This window comes from Leuresthes tenuis, unplaced genomic scaffold, assembly GCF_036924035.1.
Source record: "Leuresthes tenuis unplaced genomic scaffold, fLeuTen1.0.hap1 SCAF_20, whole genome shotgun sequence".
NCBI lineage: Eukaryota > Metazoa > Chordata > Actinopteri > Atheriniformes > Atherinopsidae > Leuresthes > Leuresthes tenuis.
The window spans coordinates 2676864-2692104 of NW_027325374.1; the positions used below are offsets into that span (position 1 = coordinate 2676864).

The window sequence follows — 15241 nt, forward strand, 5'->3', positions numbered from 1 at the left end:
CGAGACAGTTCTGCATAGAAATATATATAAATATAATACAATTTAAATTGTTTGCATAGCTATAGGCTTTAGTGTTGAAGTATTAAAAGGACCCTACGGCTCGGTGCTGCTGCTTCCTGTTCATGGACATGCAATCAGACCACATTGTAGAGGTGTGACTAATGCAATTCTACTGTAAAGTCTTGCATAAAGCAAGCAGTCATGTTGTTTTTCTTCCATTTTAATCAGGTGTGTCCTTACAACTATTTGGGCAGTAGGTCTGGAGGACCTTCGCAGACTGAGGAAGAAATATTAGTCGGAAAGACGTCACAGTTAAGGAACCGAAGCGTAAATTCTTCATTACTTAACGCTTGCTTTTGCCTGTCATAGAAGAGTAGATAGACTTCATGGAATATATGTAATAGAAAAAAAATCACTTTCTCACTTGTTTTATAAATAAATTTACAGATTTACAGAGCTATGACCAAATTTGGCCTCTTCCATACAGCAAAGACATCCATACCTTCAGAAACTTAACAGATTGTGGGGAATTGCAGGTCCCTCCTGACAGGCAGTCAGCTGAATATCGAGGAAAAGTCACTTCAGTCTCCTGCAGGGTTGTCTAGGAATCATTTGGACAACTTCCTGTATATCTTGAGTCTCTCTATTTAATTATATTTGATATCAATATAGGTAGGTGTGTGTATATATGAATATGTGTAAACATCTGAGAAAAAGAGACCTTGCAATCATCCTTTGAACCTGTAAATTAGATTAGGTTTTAAAGGTATGTCATTCAACAAATTCCCTAAAAAACTGCATAGATTCATATCAGCTTAACCACTCTTTTTCGTCCTTGTACAAAGGTTGGTTGTGTCTATTTCCTTTCAGAGATGCATCTCTGTTCTGTTATTTCCCCTGATTCTTCTTTGCTGTGTTTGACACATTTTGGGGTTTCACCTTATGGTAAGAAGATGTGTGACACCTTTCAGTAGCTGTTTGTACTACACAAACATACCTGTCAGTTAAAATCACTTTTCAATCACATTTTCAAATAATTTCATGTTGGAGCACAATGGTACTGTTCGGAATTTGTAGAACCACCAAGCATTCACTAGATGGCAGCAAAAGACTACAAATTAAACTGAGATTTAGGGTTCAATCTCTGCATCATGGGTCTCCACACTGTCTGTGCAACATGAGGAATCATATAGACAGACTCAAAATGAACAACAAAGAGTAAGATCATAGTATCTGTTGCTTTTATTACAATTCAACTTTATTTAGAAAGCACCAAATTACAACAAACGTCATCTGAAGACACTTCAAAGACACAATCCAAACCAATTACAATCCAATTCATAGTCATACAATGAACATTGGACATTAAGAGCTTTATATGTGAGGAGAAGAATCTTACATTTTATTCTGAATTTAACAGGGAGCCAATGACGCAAAGCTAAAACTGTAGAAATATGATCTGATTTAAATATGCAAATAACTTTAGAAATGTGTGAAGCATACTGGTTGTTGAATAAGTTTCGTTATGTGTTCCTTGGAGATGGAGAGAGTTTATAACAGAATAGTTCAATACAATACTCAACATGGCAGAATCAAACAGGCTGATTGTATGATGGGGAAAGTGGGGTAAGATGAGCCGGTGGATAAGTTGAACCACCTCCAGTATCTTAGTAACCATGCACTGTTATTGTCATTTGACCATTCATTTTGGAAGCACCCAACATTTCTGCCAGACTGTGAAAAGAATAAGAGAAGTGATGGGCACCAATTTCCTTTAAAAACGTTTTTTGTTCATCAAAGTTCAGTTTTGACACATCAAATGTAATTGCTGTTAAGTCTAATGCCAACTTATTCAAGATGAGAAGTATTTATGTCTCATGTTTATAATTTGTAGCATGAAATCATAAAAAAATAATTTAGATAAATATTTACCTGAATTGGTAAGCTGGATATTTGTTTTCCAGCCAAATGCTGAGTGGGTTAATCGAAGCAAAGAGGGAGCGATTATTCATATTTAAATACATGTCATTGTAAGGTTCACAGCTTCACTTTTTAAACTGCTCCTCTTGTTCTTTGTGAAAGAACATTTTGCTCTTCTCATCAGAAATAGGGACGTGGAACCATTTTGTTTTCTGCGCGGTGCTGCAGGGAGGACGAAAATAAAGGTGGGACTGAATAGCATTAAGCTAACTTGTGGTTTTGTCCCGAGCCTCCAGCAGAGTTTTCACCGTCTCTACAGAACAGTTTCTGCTTCTGGTTCAACATTTAGTGTTGTGAGAAGTTTTAAAGCCAAACGGTGACAGATGGAGGATCATAGTAGCTGAAGAAGAAGCGGAACCAAAGCTGGAAAGACGACGGAAAGAAAACATGGAGACAAATTGGTGTGGCCTTTCCCAGCTGGAAATCACTGATGAGGGACAAATGTTTTGAAAGAGACGACGAAGTTGTCTGTTTTCTGCTGGACAGGTAATTTAACCCACCAATGGAAATGTAACTAGCAGCAGCTCAAAGATTAAGAAAGGGAGCTTAAGGAATAAGACTTTTAGACGCAATATCTCAGTATTTTCCTCTTTTCTGACCTTTGACTTGCCTCTTCATCTTCTTCTGGGAACGGCACGCAATCTGAAAGTGTAGAAGTTTCCAGTATTTTACTTTAAACAGATCTAAACTTACCCTGAACCTAGTAAACAGAACAGCAGACCCAACAAAAGGTTAGAGACAATATTAAATAACTTCTTCTTAGTGTTACATGAATGCAATATGAACAGCAGATCTTTCTAATAGTTGTGCTCCTCACTGGTCTCCTTTGGTCTGATCGCCACTCTTTTGGAGGCATCTTTGCTAGTTGTAGTGTTTCAGTTTAAACTGCAGAGCCCAGATGTTCGTGATCATCAGGTCATAAAGCAGCATAAATTCACTGATGGCTGGCAGCTCATTTATTATTTATTTTCATGTTATTTCAAAGTTAAACTTTAACTGTGTGTGCCAGGACATAAAGTTAGTGAGAACGTGGTCAGCAGCAGAGATGCCCATAGAAACCACGACTGATTAAAAGGTCATTTCACTGCTTTGTTGACATAAATCCACTTTGGGTCAGAAGAGTTTACTGTGAAGTTCTTTTTGTTTGCTTTTTTCTCAACAAAACACAAATCTCTGCTCAGCGATTACGAACAGGCGCTGTTGATCGATCATAACTTTGGCTTTCCTCTTCAAGCTCTGTGCACACTGACCTGAAACAGGTGTTTAAAGCGCCATTTGGCGCTTCTTCCGCTCAGAAGTCACGATCAGCTGACACCTTATTCATAAGAAGAGAAACGAATATTAGATTCATTACAGAAAACACAGTTGCTGCAAACTAAATTGTTATTTATTATTTCTTATTGCTTATAACACTGATTCAAATTAATGGGTCGTCCTCAGCCTTCTGCAGAGCTTAAAGACCCGACCCATTCATTTGAATCAGGTGTGCTGGAGCAGGGAAACATGGAAAACATGCAGGGCGGGGTGCCTTGAGGACCAGGATTGAGAAACACTGGCTTTACAACTTGACACGTAAAGCTCTGAAAAACAACTAGAGCAAACTAACTATCCTACTAAACATTTGTACCTTCGCTGACATAGCTCATAAAGAACAAAACACTGTTGGCTTGGTGTGAAGAGTCCCGACAGAGTTTTCTTTCACTCTTTGTTGACCTGTTATTTGGTAAAGTTTATTCTTTACAGAGATGAACACCTGAATGTCTCTGCAGAGGACAGAAATTAAAAAGACAACATTTCACTCTTTAAACGTCCACTATTACAACACAAAATCTGTTTTGTATGAAATTGGTTATTAAAATGTCCATAAAAGGTAATTTGGTTTTAATGAATAACCGACAGCTGTGCTAGAAAAACAGCGCAGATGCCTCGAAGGAGGAGCCTCCAACCAGATGACCCCAGAGGACCCAGTTTGGTGCCCCCCATACCTGCAGAATCCACATCAGAACTGGAGCAGACACAAGACAGCAAAGAATTCAGTAAGTGACTCACATCTGTTGGTTTTGTAGCGTATTAGCTTAGATTGTAACTTATGATGCTGCTTTATTGTACTAATAATCACGATCAAAAATTATTTTAGTGAATATTGAGAAGATGCTATTTAACAGTTATTTCCTGACTGTGGAAACATTGTATATTTATCGAACCTTTGGAAACCGCTGATAGTTGTTCCTTAACCCTGTGACGTCCTGCTCAACTGTTAGAACACATTTTATTATATCTTTTTATACCTGTTCAGGTCTGTAGGCCTAATTCTGAAAGTGAGGACATTTTATGCCTTCATGTTGTCACATTTACATGTTTCAAAAATCATCTCAGCCATTCATTAAAAGGTTCAAAGCAACATGCTTTGAACCAGCAGAATGATGGTGGTTCTGTTATGTTTTCTGACCTTTGATCATCCGGAAAGTATTCACATACTGTAACATAACAAAATGTGGAAAAAGTGAAGCTTTCTGTCTGGACTGTAGTTCTGACATAGCATGCTCAGTATATACAATCACTTCAGTAACATCTGGGTTGTGTGCAGATGTTCTCTCGCTCTCACTCAATTCTCTTCTTCACTTTTGTCTTTGGAGTACGCTGCAGCTGAATTGACGTCTTTTATTTGCCATTTTGTGATATTTTCTGCCATTTTTATGGTTCTGTCTTTGACAGTCTCCGCAGAGAAGCATCTCTATGATTTTCTGCACAATTTCACTCTTGTTTTTAAAGTCCCCGAACAGGTGTTCTGAAATCTTAATGAATGACTCTGTCATATATTCTGCGACTGTGAACGGCTTCCCATGCCTGACTATTTCCTGAGCGGCCACAAAACTTGCATAGGTAGTTTAATTTGCAGACTTCATCCACTTCTTGAATGAATTTTTCCTCAGATCAGCCTTCCACATCAGTCCAGAAACAGCTTTTATTCCTCTCTTCTCCCTCCGGATATTTTTCAGCAAAGGCTTTGTGTTTATTTTGGAAATGTCTTGCGACATTTTACCTTTTATTGTTCGTCAGTTTCTCATGACAAATTAGGCATACTGGTAAGCCTCTCTTGTCAAGGTAAATGCAAATTAATCTGCCCAGGCATTATTAAATGTTCTATTTTCTTCAGATATTTTTCTTTCTTACATTTCTCCATACTTGGCCTACGTGTGGCTGAAAGTCTGCATAAATAAAGCGTTTTGGCTTTCGGTGAGTGTGACACATATTTTGAACGACGAAAAATAATAAAATATTATTTTATTTTGATATTTCAAGATCATAATAATCAATAATTAAAAAACAAACTAATAAAATACACTTCAGTTGGATACATTTTCCTTTATTTTATGCTGCGGAGCCGCAGCATAAGGATGAAAGAGCTGCATGCGACCCAGGAGCCTCGGGTGGCCGACCCCTGGTCTATCCTAAACTTTACAGCAAGCCGGTGTAAAGAGGCCAATACTGGAGAGCAAGGATCTCTCTTGGCAGTACCAGTCAGTACTCTGGCTCCAGCATTTTGGATCAATTGAAAGATCTCTATAGAACTACTTGGACATCCAACTAACATGGCATTGCAGTAGTTCAGCCCACATGTTACGAATGCATGGACCAGTTTTTCAGTATCAGTTTGGGACAAAATGCTTCTTATGTTTGTTATGTTATACAGATGAAAGAAGGCAGCTTTGGAGACCTGTTTTTATATGAGCATTAAAGGACAAATCCTGACTCTTAATGACTGAGGCTTCTCACAGTGGAACTTGAAACCAAGCCAATGCCATCAAGAGGGACTTTATTGTTGGACAGTGTCTCTAAGGTTTTTAGGACCAAAACCAATTAACTCTGTTTTGTCTGAATTCAAAAGTAGGAAATTATAGTTCATATACATAAAGCTGAGTGTCATCAGCATAGTAATGAAAAAGGAAATCTAATTGCTGATTCAAGGTTAATGCAATGTGGTGCCTATTTATAAGATTTGTGTTTGGGTCAGCTATAAACATCATGTGCATATGCTTCATAGAAATGTGATTTTAGCCTAAAAATTCAAAGTAAAAAAAATGTGAAAAACTGTTTAATAGTCCAACTTCATAATTCAGTAAATGACGGTTTTCAGCCCTTTAAAATGTCTGACACCTTTAACTTGTCTCCATGCAATTCTCTGAATTTGCTAATCTCAGACTTTATCACACATTTGTGTTTCAATGTTACCTGCAGATGTTCAGCAACTATTGGTAACTAAAGAAGAGGTTCCCTGTCTAGACCAGGAAAACCCAAAAAATCTCCACATAAAGGAGGAAGAGAGGGGACTCTGGACCATTCGAGAGGGAGAGCAGCTTCATCAGCAGAAGGAGACTGATGTCAATGGATTTTCATTGACTGCTGTTACTGTGAAGATTGAAGATTATGAAGAAATACCTCAGTCCTCACAGCTTCATCAAATTAAACCTGAAAACAGAGAGACAGAGCCTCCTACGAGCAGCTCAGCTGAACAGATGAAAACGGAAACCGATGGAGAGGATGGTAAAGGACCAGAACCAGCCAGCAGCCTAGATCCAAATAAGCATTTACAGCCAAATACTGACAAAAAGACTTTCGACTCTTCTGAGACTGAAGTTAGTGATGAGGATTACTGGCAGAATTGTTTAGATTCTGGGCCTGAAACAGAAAACAGTGGATGGAAACAGAAAATGGTACCTGGGTCAGGTGTAAATCCTGATGTAATCACTGCCAAAAAGTCATTTAGCTGCTCTGAGTGTGGTAAACAGTTGCAAAACAAGCTCTCTCTCAATAGACACATGAGTGTCCACACAGGAGAGAAACCATTTGGCTGTGATGTTTGTGGTAAAACATTTAGAAACCAAGGACATGTTCGAATTCACATGAGAGTCCACACTAGAGAGAAGCCATATGCCTGCAATGATTGTGATAAAAGATTTAATCAAAAAGCACATCTTAAGACACATATGAGCATCCACACAGGAGAGAAACCATTTGGCTGTGAAGACTGTGGCAAAAGATTTAAACAAAAAGCACATCTTAAGATACACATGACCGTCCACTCAGGAGAGAAACCATTTGGCTGTGAAGACTGCGGCAAAAGATTTAAGGAAAACACAAATCTTAAGACACATATGAGGAGAGTCCACAAAGTAGAGAAACCATTTAGCTGTGATGCTTGCGGCAAAAGATATAACACAAATGCATGTCTCAAGAGACACATTAGAGTCCACACAGGAGAAAAACCATTTGCCTGTAATGATTGTGGGAAAAGATTTCATCGTAGGTCGATTTTAAAGCAACACAGTATTGTCCATACAGGAGAAAAACCATTTGCCTGTAATGATTGTGGAAAAACATTTAATTTTAAGTCAATGCTCCAGATACACATGACGAGAGTTCACACAGGAGAGAGAGAGAAGCCATTTGTCTGTGATGTTTGTGGTAAAAGTTTCAGTGAACGAGGAAATCTCTCAAACCACAGTAGAGTCCATACGGAAGAGAAACCTTTCACCTGTAACGATTGTGGGAAAAGATTTAAGTATAAGTCTTATCTTAAATTACATAAGAGGGTCCACACAGGTGAGAAACCATTTGAGTGTGTTTATTGTAGGAAACGATTTAGTGAGCAAGGAAGGCTTTCAAAGCACGTAAGAATCCACACTAACGAGAAACCATTTGCCTGTAATTACTGTGGAAAAAGATTTAATGATAAGTCGAGTCTTATGTCGCACATAAGAGTCCACACAGGAGAGAAACCATTTGCTTGTAATGATTGTGGAAAAAGATTTAAAGAAAAGACTAATCTTATGATGCACATGAGAGTCCACACAGGGGAGAAACCTTTTGGCTGTGGTGTTTGTGGTAAAACATTTAGTCATCAAGGAAATCTTATAAAACATGCAAGAATTCATGACAGATAAAAAAAAAAATAGATAATCAATTTGTGCTCTCAGAAGCACATCTACACCAAAGAGAAACCATTCAAATGGAGTATGGGATATAAAAGATTAAACAGTGATAAAAATCTCATAGAAAGCACGTCACCCTGAAATTAAGCTATAAGAGACCAATTTGTTTAGTTGAAAACTGAACCGTTAGCTGTGACAAAAAGTTCTGATTTATTATTGCTGTGTATGAAACTTTTTACATACTTTGACTGCAAACAATATGGGCTACATAGACAAAGACTAAACTTACTGGGGAAAACCCCCCACAAAGCTTAGGAGAGAGGGCATCAATCCTACTTTGGATGGAGCAACTCTTATATTTTAAAATATATTGATGAATTAATTAGCCATCCAAAATCATGACAAGACAGGGTTTAGACCAGAATGCAGAGTTGCGGTTTTACATGCTTCTCTGCAGCTTTCCACCTGCTGCCAACCGTCCAAAACCTTATGACTCTGTCTGCTCCCGACTGAAAGATCTTTTCAGTTCATCAACATGTATATGTATGTATATGTATGTATATATATATATATGTATATATATATATATAGGTATCTCCACTTTAATTTTTGATATGGTTCCCTGCTTCCCTGATGATTCATTTCAGTGCCTTGTAGAAAGATTAACTGTTGAAGTCAACATTGTGTAAATAAACATTTTATTCACTTACTTTCTCCTCTTCTTTTAAGTGTGTAAACTAACCATAACAATATGTATAATCCATCCATCCATACCCGCTTAATCAGTCGGTCGGGTTGCGGGGGGGCTGGAGCTGGGCAAGAGGCGGGGTACACCCTGGACAGGTCGCCAGTCCATCACAGCAATATGTATCAATTATTGTATATACATGTGTATGTAGACATACAAAAAACACGTATTGCTACAATCCTCCTTACAGTTAATTTATAATCACAAAGCAACTTAAAATGCATGTTTATGGACCAAGGATAATCAGGGTTGCTGTTTCACCTCATATCTGAGTGGCTTCTTCAGTTCTAACTAGTTGGTGGGCAGTTTCAGGTTTTAAGAGACCTTTCAGATGTAAGGTGAAACATCCTTACACCATAAAAAACTAAAAATTATTGTCTTTTAGACCAAAACTGAACTTTTACAATTCATGTTAAGATGTTAGTCCAACTAAAATTGAGCTATTTAAAGCCAGATCTACACACCTAGATAATGCAGTCAGGATTTGAATCACACTGTATGTATACACCCGACTAAACTGGCCTCGGTGTTCCCGCTCCAAAGGTCCATCTTTTTTAAAAAGCAGTTACGTGTAAGTGTACATTAGTACAACTGAATTCTCAATAAAGCTGCTCTCATTCACATATTTTTCTGTTACATTTGTCAGACGGGTAAAGGCGTCAGAAACTGTGAATAAAAATCAGCCCATAAAGACTCACTTAAAGCATTTCTAGACTGTCGCTCTGCTCTAATAAAACCCTGATTTTATAACGACAGCCTTCTCTGTCAAAATCCCCATTAAAGTAACTAAAGACAACCATACATGTACCATGATCACCCACAGAAGAAACTGGAAACTGCTGAATATCATCAACATTTTATTAATATAGTCTTTACAATACTACAAGACTTTCGTCAGTAACTTAATTCCCCTCCTATCCATGTTAACCGTTACACAGATGGTGTTCCAGTTATATTACACAAAAACTAACTGTAGCTTTACTCTACTGTGCATGTGGCTGTGATGAGAGAGGATTACACAACAAAACAAATGGTTTGGAAAGCATGATTAGAGGTTGTTTGGTGTACTATTTGATGGCATAAGAATTATAGCCCAGAATCTAGGTATGCTACTTCATATACAGATACTGAAAATACACAACTGTCTTAATTAGTTTCTCTATTCCCTGGACCATTATGCAACGTCTCTTCCTTTCACAATGGTCATTTTAAGACTTATAAATGTAAATATCAATATCTCTGTAAGGAGGACAAGTAAAAGTCATTGGTAACACAAATCTACAAAATGGATGTAGGTCAGTTAACATGACACTGAGGGAAATATTGTCCAACCTTATTGGGAGTAAAAAAAGAATGTCCAAATTTCGGGGGGGGGGTTTTCCACTGAGCATGCTTGCCAAAGGACACCAATACATTACCATACCATCAGAGCCTGAGGCTTTGACTTGTTGCTGAAGTCAGGATTCCCCTTACGGTCTTTGGTCCAGCACGCGCAGCTGACTGGACTGACTACAAAACACATTTTCACTGTGTGATGGTCCATATCAGATGCCTCAGAGCCCGATTGATAGATGTTGTTGAATTTTTAATGTTCAAACATGTTTGTTTTTTTTCTTCCCAAAGCAGACTTCTAAGTGTTAGAATAATTATCACCAACCATCACCACAGGTAAATTGTTCCATGTGTGTCTTCAGATGCTTCTTTGCTTTGAATACATGTCCTCAATCATCGCAGACATTTGGTGTCTTACCTGTGTGGACTCTCTTGTGTCTCTGAAGAATGGAGATTTGGTTAAATCTTTTCCCACAATCATCACAGCTAAATGGTTTCTCACCTGTGTGGATTCTCTGGTGTACCTTAAGATGCGATATTTGGTTAAATCTTTTCCCACAATCATCACAGCTAAATGGTTTCTCACCTGTGTGGATTCTCTGGTGTACCTTAAGATGTGATATTTGGTTAAATCTTTTACCACAATCATCACAGCCAAATGGTTTCTCTCCTGAGTGAACTCTCATATGTGACGTAAGAGATTGCTTGTGAACAAACTGTTTCTTCATTGAGTGGATTCTTTTGTGTGTCTTAAGATTTGACATTTGGTTAAATCTTTTACCACACAAATCACAGATAAATGGTTTTTTACCCATATGGATTCTCTTATGCGTCTTAAGATTTGAAATTTGGTTAAATTGTTTACCACAATCATCACAGCTAAATGGTTTTTCTTTAGTGTGGACTACAACATGCATCTTAAGATTCGATTTTCGGTTAAATCTTCTTCCACAGTCATCACAGGCAAAAGGTTTCTCACCAGTGTGAACTCTCATGTGGCTTGAAAGAGCCCCACGCACGCTAAACCTTTTACCGCAAACATCACAGTGAAATGGTTTCTCTCCTGTGTGGATTCTCATGTGTATTTTAAGATTTCCATTTAGTTTAAATCTTTTTCCACAAACATCACAGCCAAATTTAATCTCACTTGTGTGAACTCTCATGTGTTCATCTTTTTCTCTCACGTGTATTCTCATGTGTACCTTAAGACATGCATTTTCCTTAAAACCTTTCCCACAATCACTGCAGACAAAAGGTTTCTCACCAGTGTGGACTCTCATGTGACTTGTATAAGTCCTACGCGCACTAAACCTTTTACCACATATATCACAGCCAAATGGTTTCTCCCCTGTGTGCAGTCTCATGTGTGTTTTTAAATTTGTGTTTCGGTTAAATCTTTTACCACAATGCTCACAACCAAACGGTTTTTCTCCTGTGTGGACTCTCATGTGTGTTTTTAAATTTGTGTTTCGGTTAAATGTTGTACCACAAACAGCACATGCAAAAGGCTTCTTTCCAGTGTGGACTTTCATGTGGCTGAAAAGATTTTCCCGTTGACTAAATCTTTTATCACAAAGATCACAGTGAAACGGTTTCTCTCCTGTGTGGACTTTCATGTGCCTCTTCAGAGAGTGCTTGACAACAAACTGCTTACCACAGTCAGAGCAGCTGAAAGTTTTTTTGGCAGCGCTACAACCTGCATCATCATTTACACTTGGCTTGGTTACCAAGGCTTCCATCCAATCTTTGTCACTGTCTTCACTTTCAGGTCTAGAACCTGATGATTTCTGCCAATAATCATCATCACTGACTTCAGTGTCAGAAGAGACGGAATCCTTATCAGCAGCATTTTGTTGTAAATGACAAAGTGTATCTGGGTTTTTGGCTGGTTCTGGTCCTCCACAGTCCTCTTCATCAGTTTCTGTTTTCATCTGTTCAGCTGAGCTGCTGGGTGGAGGTTCTGTCTCTCTGTTGTCTTCAGTTTTGATCTGATCAAGCTGTGAAGACTGAGGTTTCTCTTCATCATCTTCATTCTTCACAGTAACAGCAGTCAATGAGAACTTGTTAACATCAGTCTCTTTCCCATTAGAATGCTCTTCCTCCTGACTGGTCCAGAGTTCTTCCTCTTCCTCTTTTATGAGAAGGGACTGTGGGTTCTGCTGGTCCAGACTGGGTAGCTCTTCTTTAATCACCAACAGTTTTGGCACATCTGCAGGTATGAATGACATACACTTACTCATTAAAGACAAATGGATTTAGTCATTTTATTTGAAATATTACAAACTAAGCTGGTGGCCCACTTCTACAAAAACACACATAGCTCACCATCTTGAGCTGTTTTCATTCAATCTAAGGGTCGCTTCTTTGATCTCCAACTTCCTTTCCTTTGGTAAGATGAACCCTACATATGATCTAAGTCACTAGCGCCATCAGAACTGATTGAAATGGTTTCAAGAAGATCAACGATATATATTTATAATTTCCTTTGACAGATGGGGAAAAATATATTAATCATTAAATGTGTTGAAAGGTCCATTGTTTGTTAAAATAATAATGATGATAATAATAACAATGAGAAGAAGAAATTATTCATTATAAAGCTCTTTATGCTTTATAAAGTAATAAAGTGCTTTACAAGAAGAGTGAGTGAGTTAGGGCAGAAGGATGTTCACAAATATATAATAATAATAAAATATGATACATATAACAGACATTGCCAAAGGCTCTCTCAAAGAGGAATATTTTAAGGAGGTATTTGAATGTAACAACAAACTCTGTGCTTGATTTCAGTGGGCAAAGAGTTTCATATTTAGTCATGAATTATGATCTGGAAATAGTAAGCAGGGCAGTATCCACAGATGTAAATAATAGCGAGAGAACATACCAAGTCAATCAGTATTAAGACATATTTAGTAGGAAGGCTTCAAGGCTTTGAAGGTGAGCAGGAAGATTTTAAAATCAATACCAAATCTAACAGGGAGCCAGTGATATGAGTGTAAGAAACTAAGCTGAGTCCTTAAATGAAGCTGGGACTCCACAGTATTAAAGGCGACACTTAAACCATAGCAGCCTCCTCAGTTTTTACTAAGCAGTAAGTCATTTGTCATCTTAATCAGTTCTGACTCTGTATGATGAACTGCTCTAAAAGCAGATTAGAAGTGATAAATAAGTATAAAGATGCTGTCTCAGCATGCTAAGATGTGCCAGAGTTAAGTTAGCAACCAATACCAACAACCAGCTTCTATCCAACTAAAAGTTAGGAGCAACTACGAAAGCTTATGTCAGTGTTTGTCCCCAGTAAAGATAGGTTGAAGCAGCAGGAACAGTAAGCTATAATCAATCTAAGGGTGATTTCACAGCAACTGATTGGGGGACTTGGTTTGATTAGGCAGAGAATGCTGAAAAAGTGTCACTTTCACACTTTTGAAAGTGGACCAAACCGCCTGGAAAATGTCACGCAGGTACAACATCTGATCGTTTGGGGCGGTATTACAATGGAGTGTTGGATATTTGATGCTCTTTATTAGTTACCTGATAAGACAGGTATTGTAGAGTAAATCAGTTTTAAAAACAAACTAAATTGGATGTCTATGGAGAGTAAAATCTGCCTCAGAAAAATTGAAGACTATAAACAAGTATTGAGAGGAACATACAATATATTCTCAATATTCATCAAAATAATTCAAACTATACTACAGTATAAATTACTATGCCAAAGAAAAGACAAAGGTGAGTCACTTACTGAGATCTTTGCTGTCTTGTGTCTGCTCCAGTTCTGATGTAGATGCTGCAGGTATGGGGGGCACCAAACTGTGTCCTCTGGGGTCATCTGGTTGGAGGCTCCTCCTTTGAGGCATCTTGTTTGGAACTCAAGATGTATCTGTAGATTTGTTCAGATTTCAGGGTGTTTACGCTGTATCTCCTGCTGTTAGAACAGCTGTCTGAAACTGTAATTACACAAATGTCAAGTGTAAAAAAACCAACTATCAATTATCACCAACATGCACAAAATAAAGGCTGCAAAACCTGTTAGTTCCTGTACTGTAAATAAACCTTTAAATGAGCTACACTGCTCTGTTTACAAAAATGAAGACAGGAGACAAAAATAATAATCGGCTTTATCCAAATAAATATATAAGAAACGGAGTAAACAAATACTAAAGGTGCAATAAATCTAGTTTCAATATCAATTGTGCAACATGTGTTTGCAGCTTCTTTTACTTCCATCTGCAAGAATTTAATAAGATGTTAACTGTGTCTACATTGAATAAAGGTTCAAATGAGTATTCAAATACATATGTATACGACCACTGTAATAATAAATTATGTTCTCTGAGTTACTATGAAATTTGTTTTCCAGTTAAAGAGCTCCTTCACTGCGGTCTTTATTTAGCTGTAGATCTAAATATCTGACTTTACGATACTGTGTACTCTATAATCACTTTTTAAAAAATATATATTATATTGAAATAACTCACAGGTATGATGAAAATGTACTAATGTACTAGACCAAGCTGATAGGAGCTGAAATGGGCTCGTCCCAGCCAGAGAGCACATGTGACAGCATCGGCTCAAACAGAAGCAATTCCCTGGGTGGGATACTGGCTGAGGGTCAAACCATTAGTGGGGAAGCTTTGGGTGTGACACCATTGTTTCAGGGCAGAAAATATTTTTAATTTTTTAGGAAAATGCAGAGCGTTACCAGAAATTGAGAGAATAAAAGCCTACACAATGCAACTGTTAAATAAGTATTTTTCCCTGTGGAGGACTCAGGTTTGTTCCTTCTTCCTGAAACTTTAGCACCTTTTCGAAGGTGTTTTTCTCAAAGGGTTGGAGGTTAAGTCTGGAGTTAAATTCAGGCTCAGATCAGGACTTTGTTTTCCCAACAATCTGCAGCCGGTTTTATTGGTAATCGTGCTGTATTAGGTGTGTTTGCAGGTACCTGTTTTGTAGTCTGTTTTAGGGCTCTTACACACCAAGCTGACGATCTGTCACCAGGATCATCTGTGACCATCTACCTTTTTCGTGTATAACACAGCTCTGGCTCAGTCGGACCACGTTGTGGCTTTTTTCCAGACGATTCGTCATGTTAAATCACTGTTGGCTTGATAAGTGAGAGAAATCCCTCTGAATGGCTGCTGATTGTAGCAAATTAAGTCTTCAGTATCATAATGTCACAGATACTTATCGATGCACAAAGCTTACATTATTAATAAAAGCCTACATTAACAAAACAATCCATACGTAG

The 15241-nt window shown here is 37.9% G+C and overlaps 2 protein-coding genes across 3 annotated transcripts in view; one reads left to right on the forward strand and one right to left on the reverse strand.

Moving 5' to 3' along the window:
• The first annotated feature begins 6128 nt into the window (after positions 1-6128).
• Positions 6129-8150, forward strand: LOC140278516 (uncharacterized). The gene has a single exon (XM_072373550.1). It carries the CDS (start codon positions 6207-6209, stop codon positions 7923-7925), a length of 1719 nt encoding a protein of 572 aa, XP_072229651.1. The 5' UTR covers positions 6129-6206; the 3' UTR covers positions 7926-8150.
• Positions 8151-9562: 1412 nt separating this feature from the next.
• Positions 9563-15241, reverse strand: part of LOC140278501 (uncharacterized) — a 33127-nt gene continuing 27448 nt past the window's right edge. Inside the window, exons 3-4 of one of the 2 annotated variants that reach the window (XM_072373523.1) lie at positions 13736-15128; positions 9563-12202 (exon numbers count right to left, since the gene is read on the reverse strand). In XM_072373523.1, coding sequence (XP_072229624.1) covers positions 10383-12202; positions 13736-13850 — 1935 coding nt within the window. In that variant the 5' untranslated portion in view covers positions 13851-15128 and the 3' untranslated portion in view covers positions 9563-10382. The remainder of the gene's footprint in view (positions 12203-13735; positions 15129-15241) is intronic. The other variant, XM_072373524.1, reaches the window with a different exon arrangement.

Excerpts from the sequence above, each read along its gene's own strand:
- LOC140278516 (XM_072373550.1), top strand. The coding sequence starts at position 6,207 with ATGTTACCTGCAGATGTTCAGCAACTATTGGTAACTAAAGAAGAGGTT.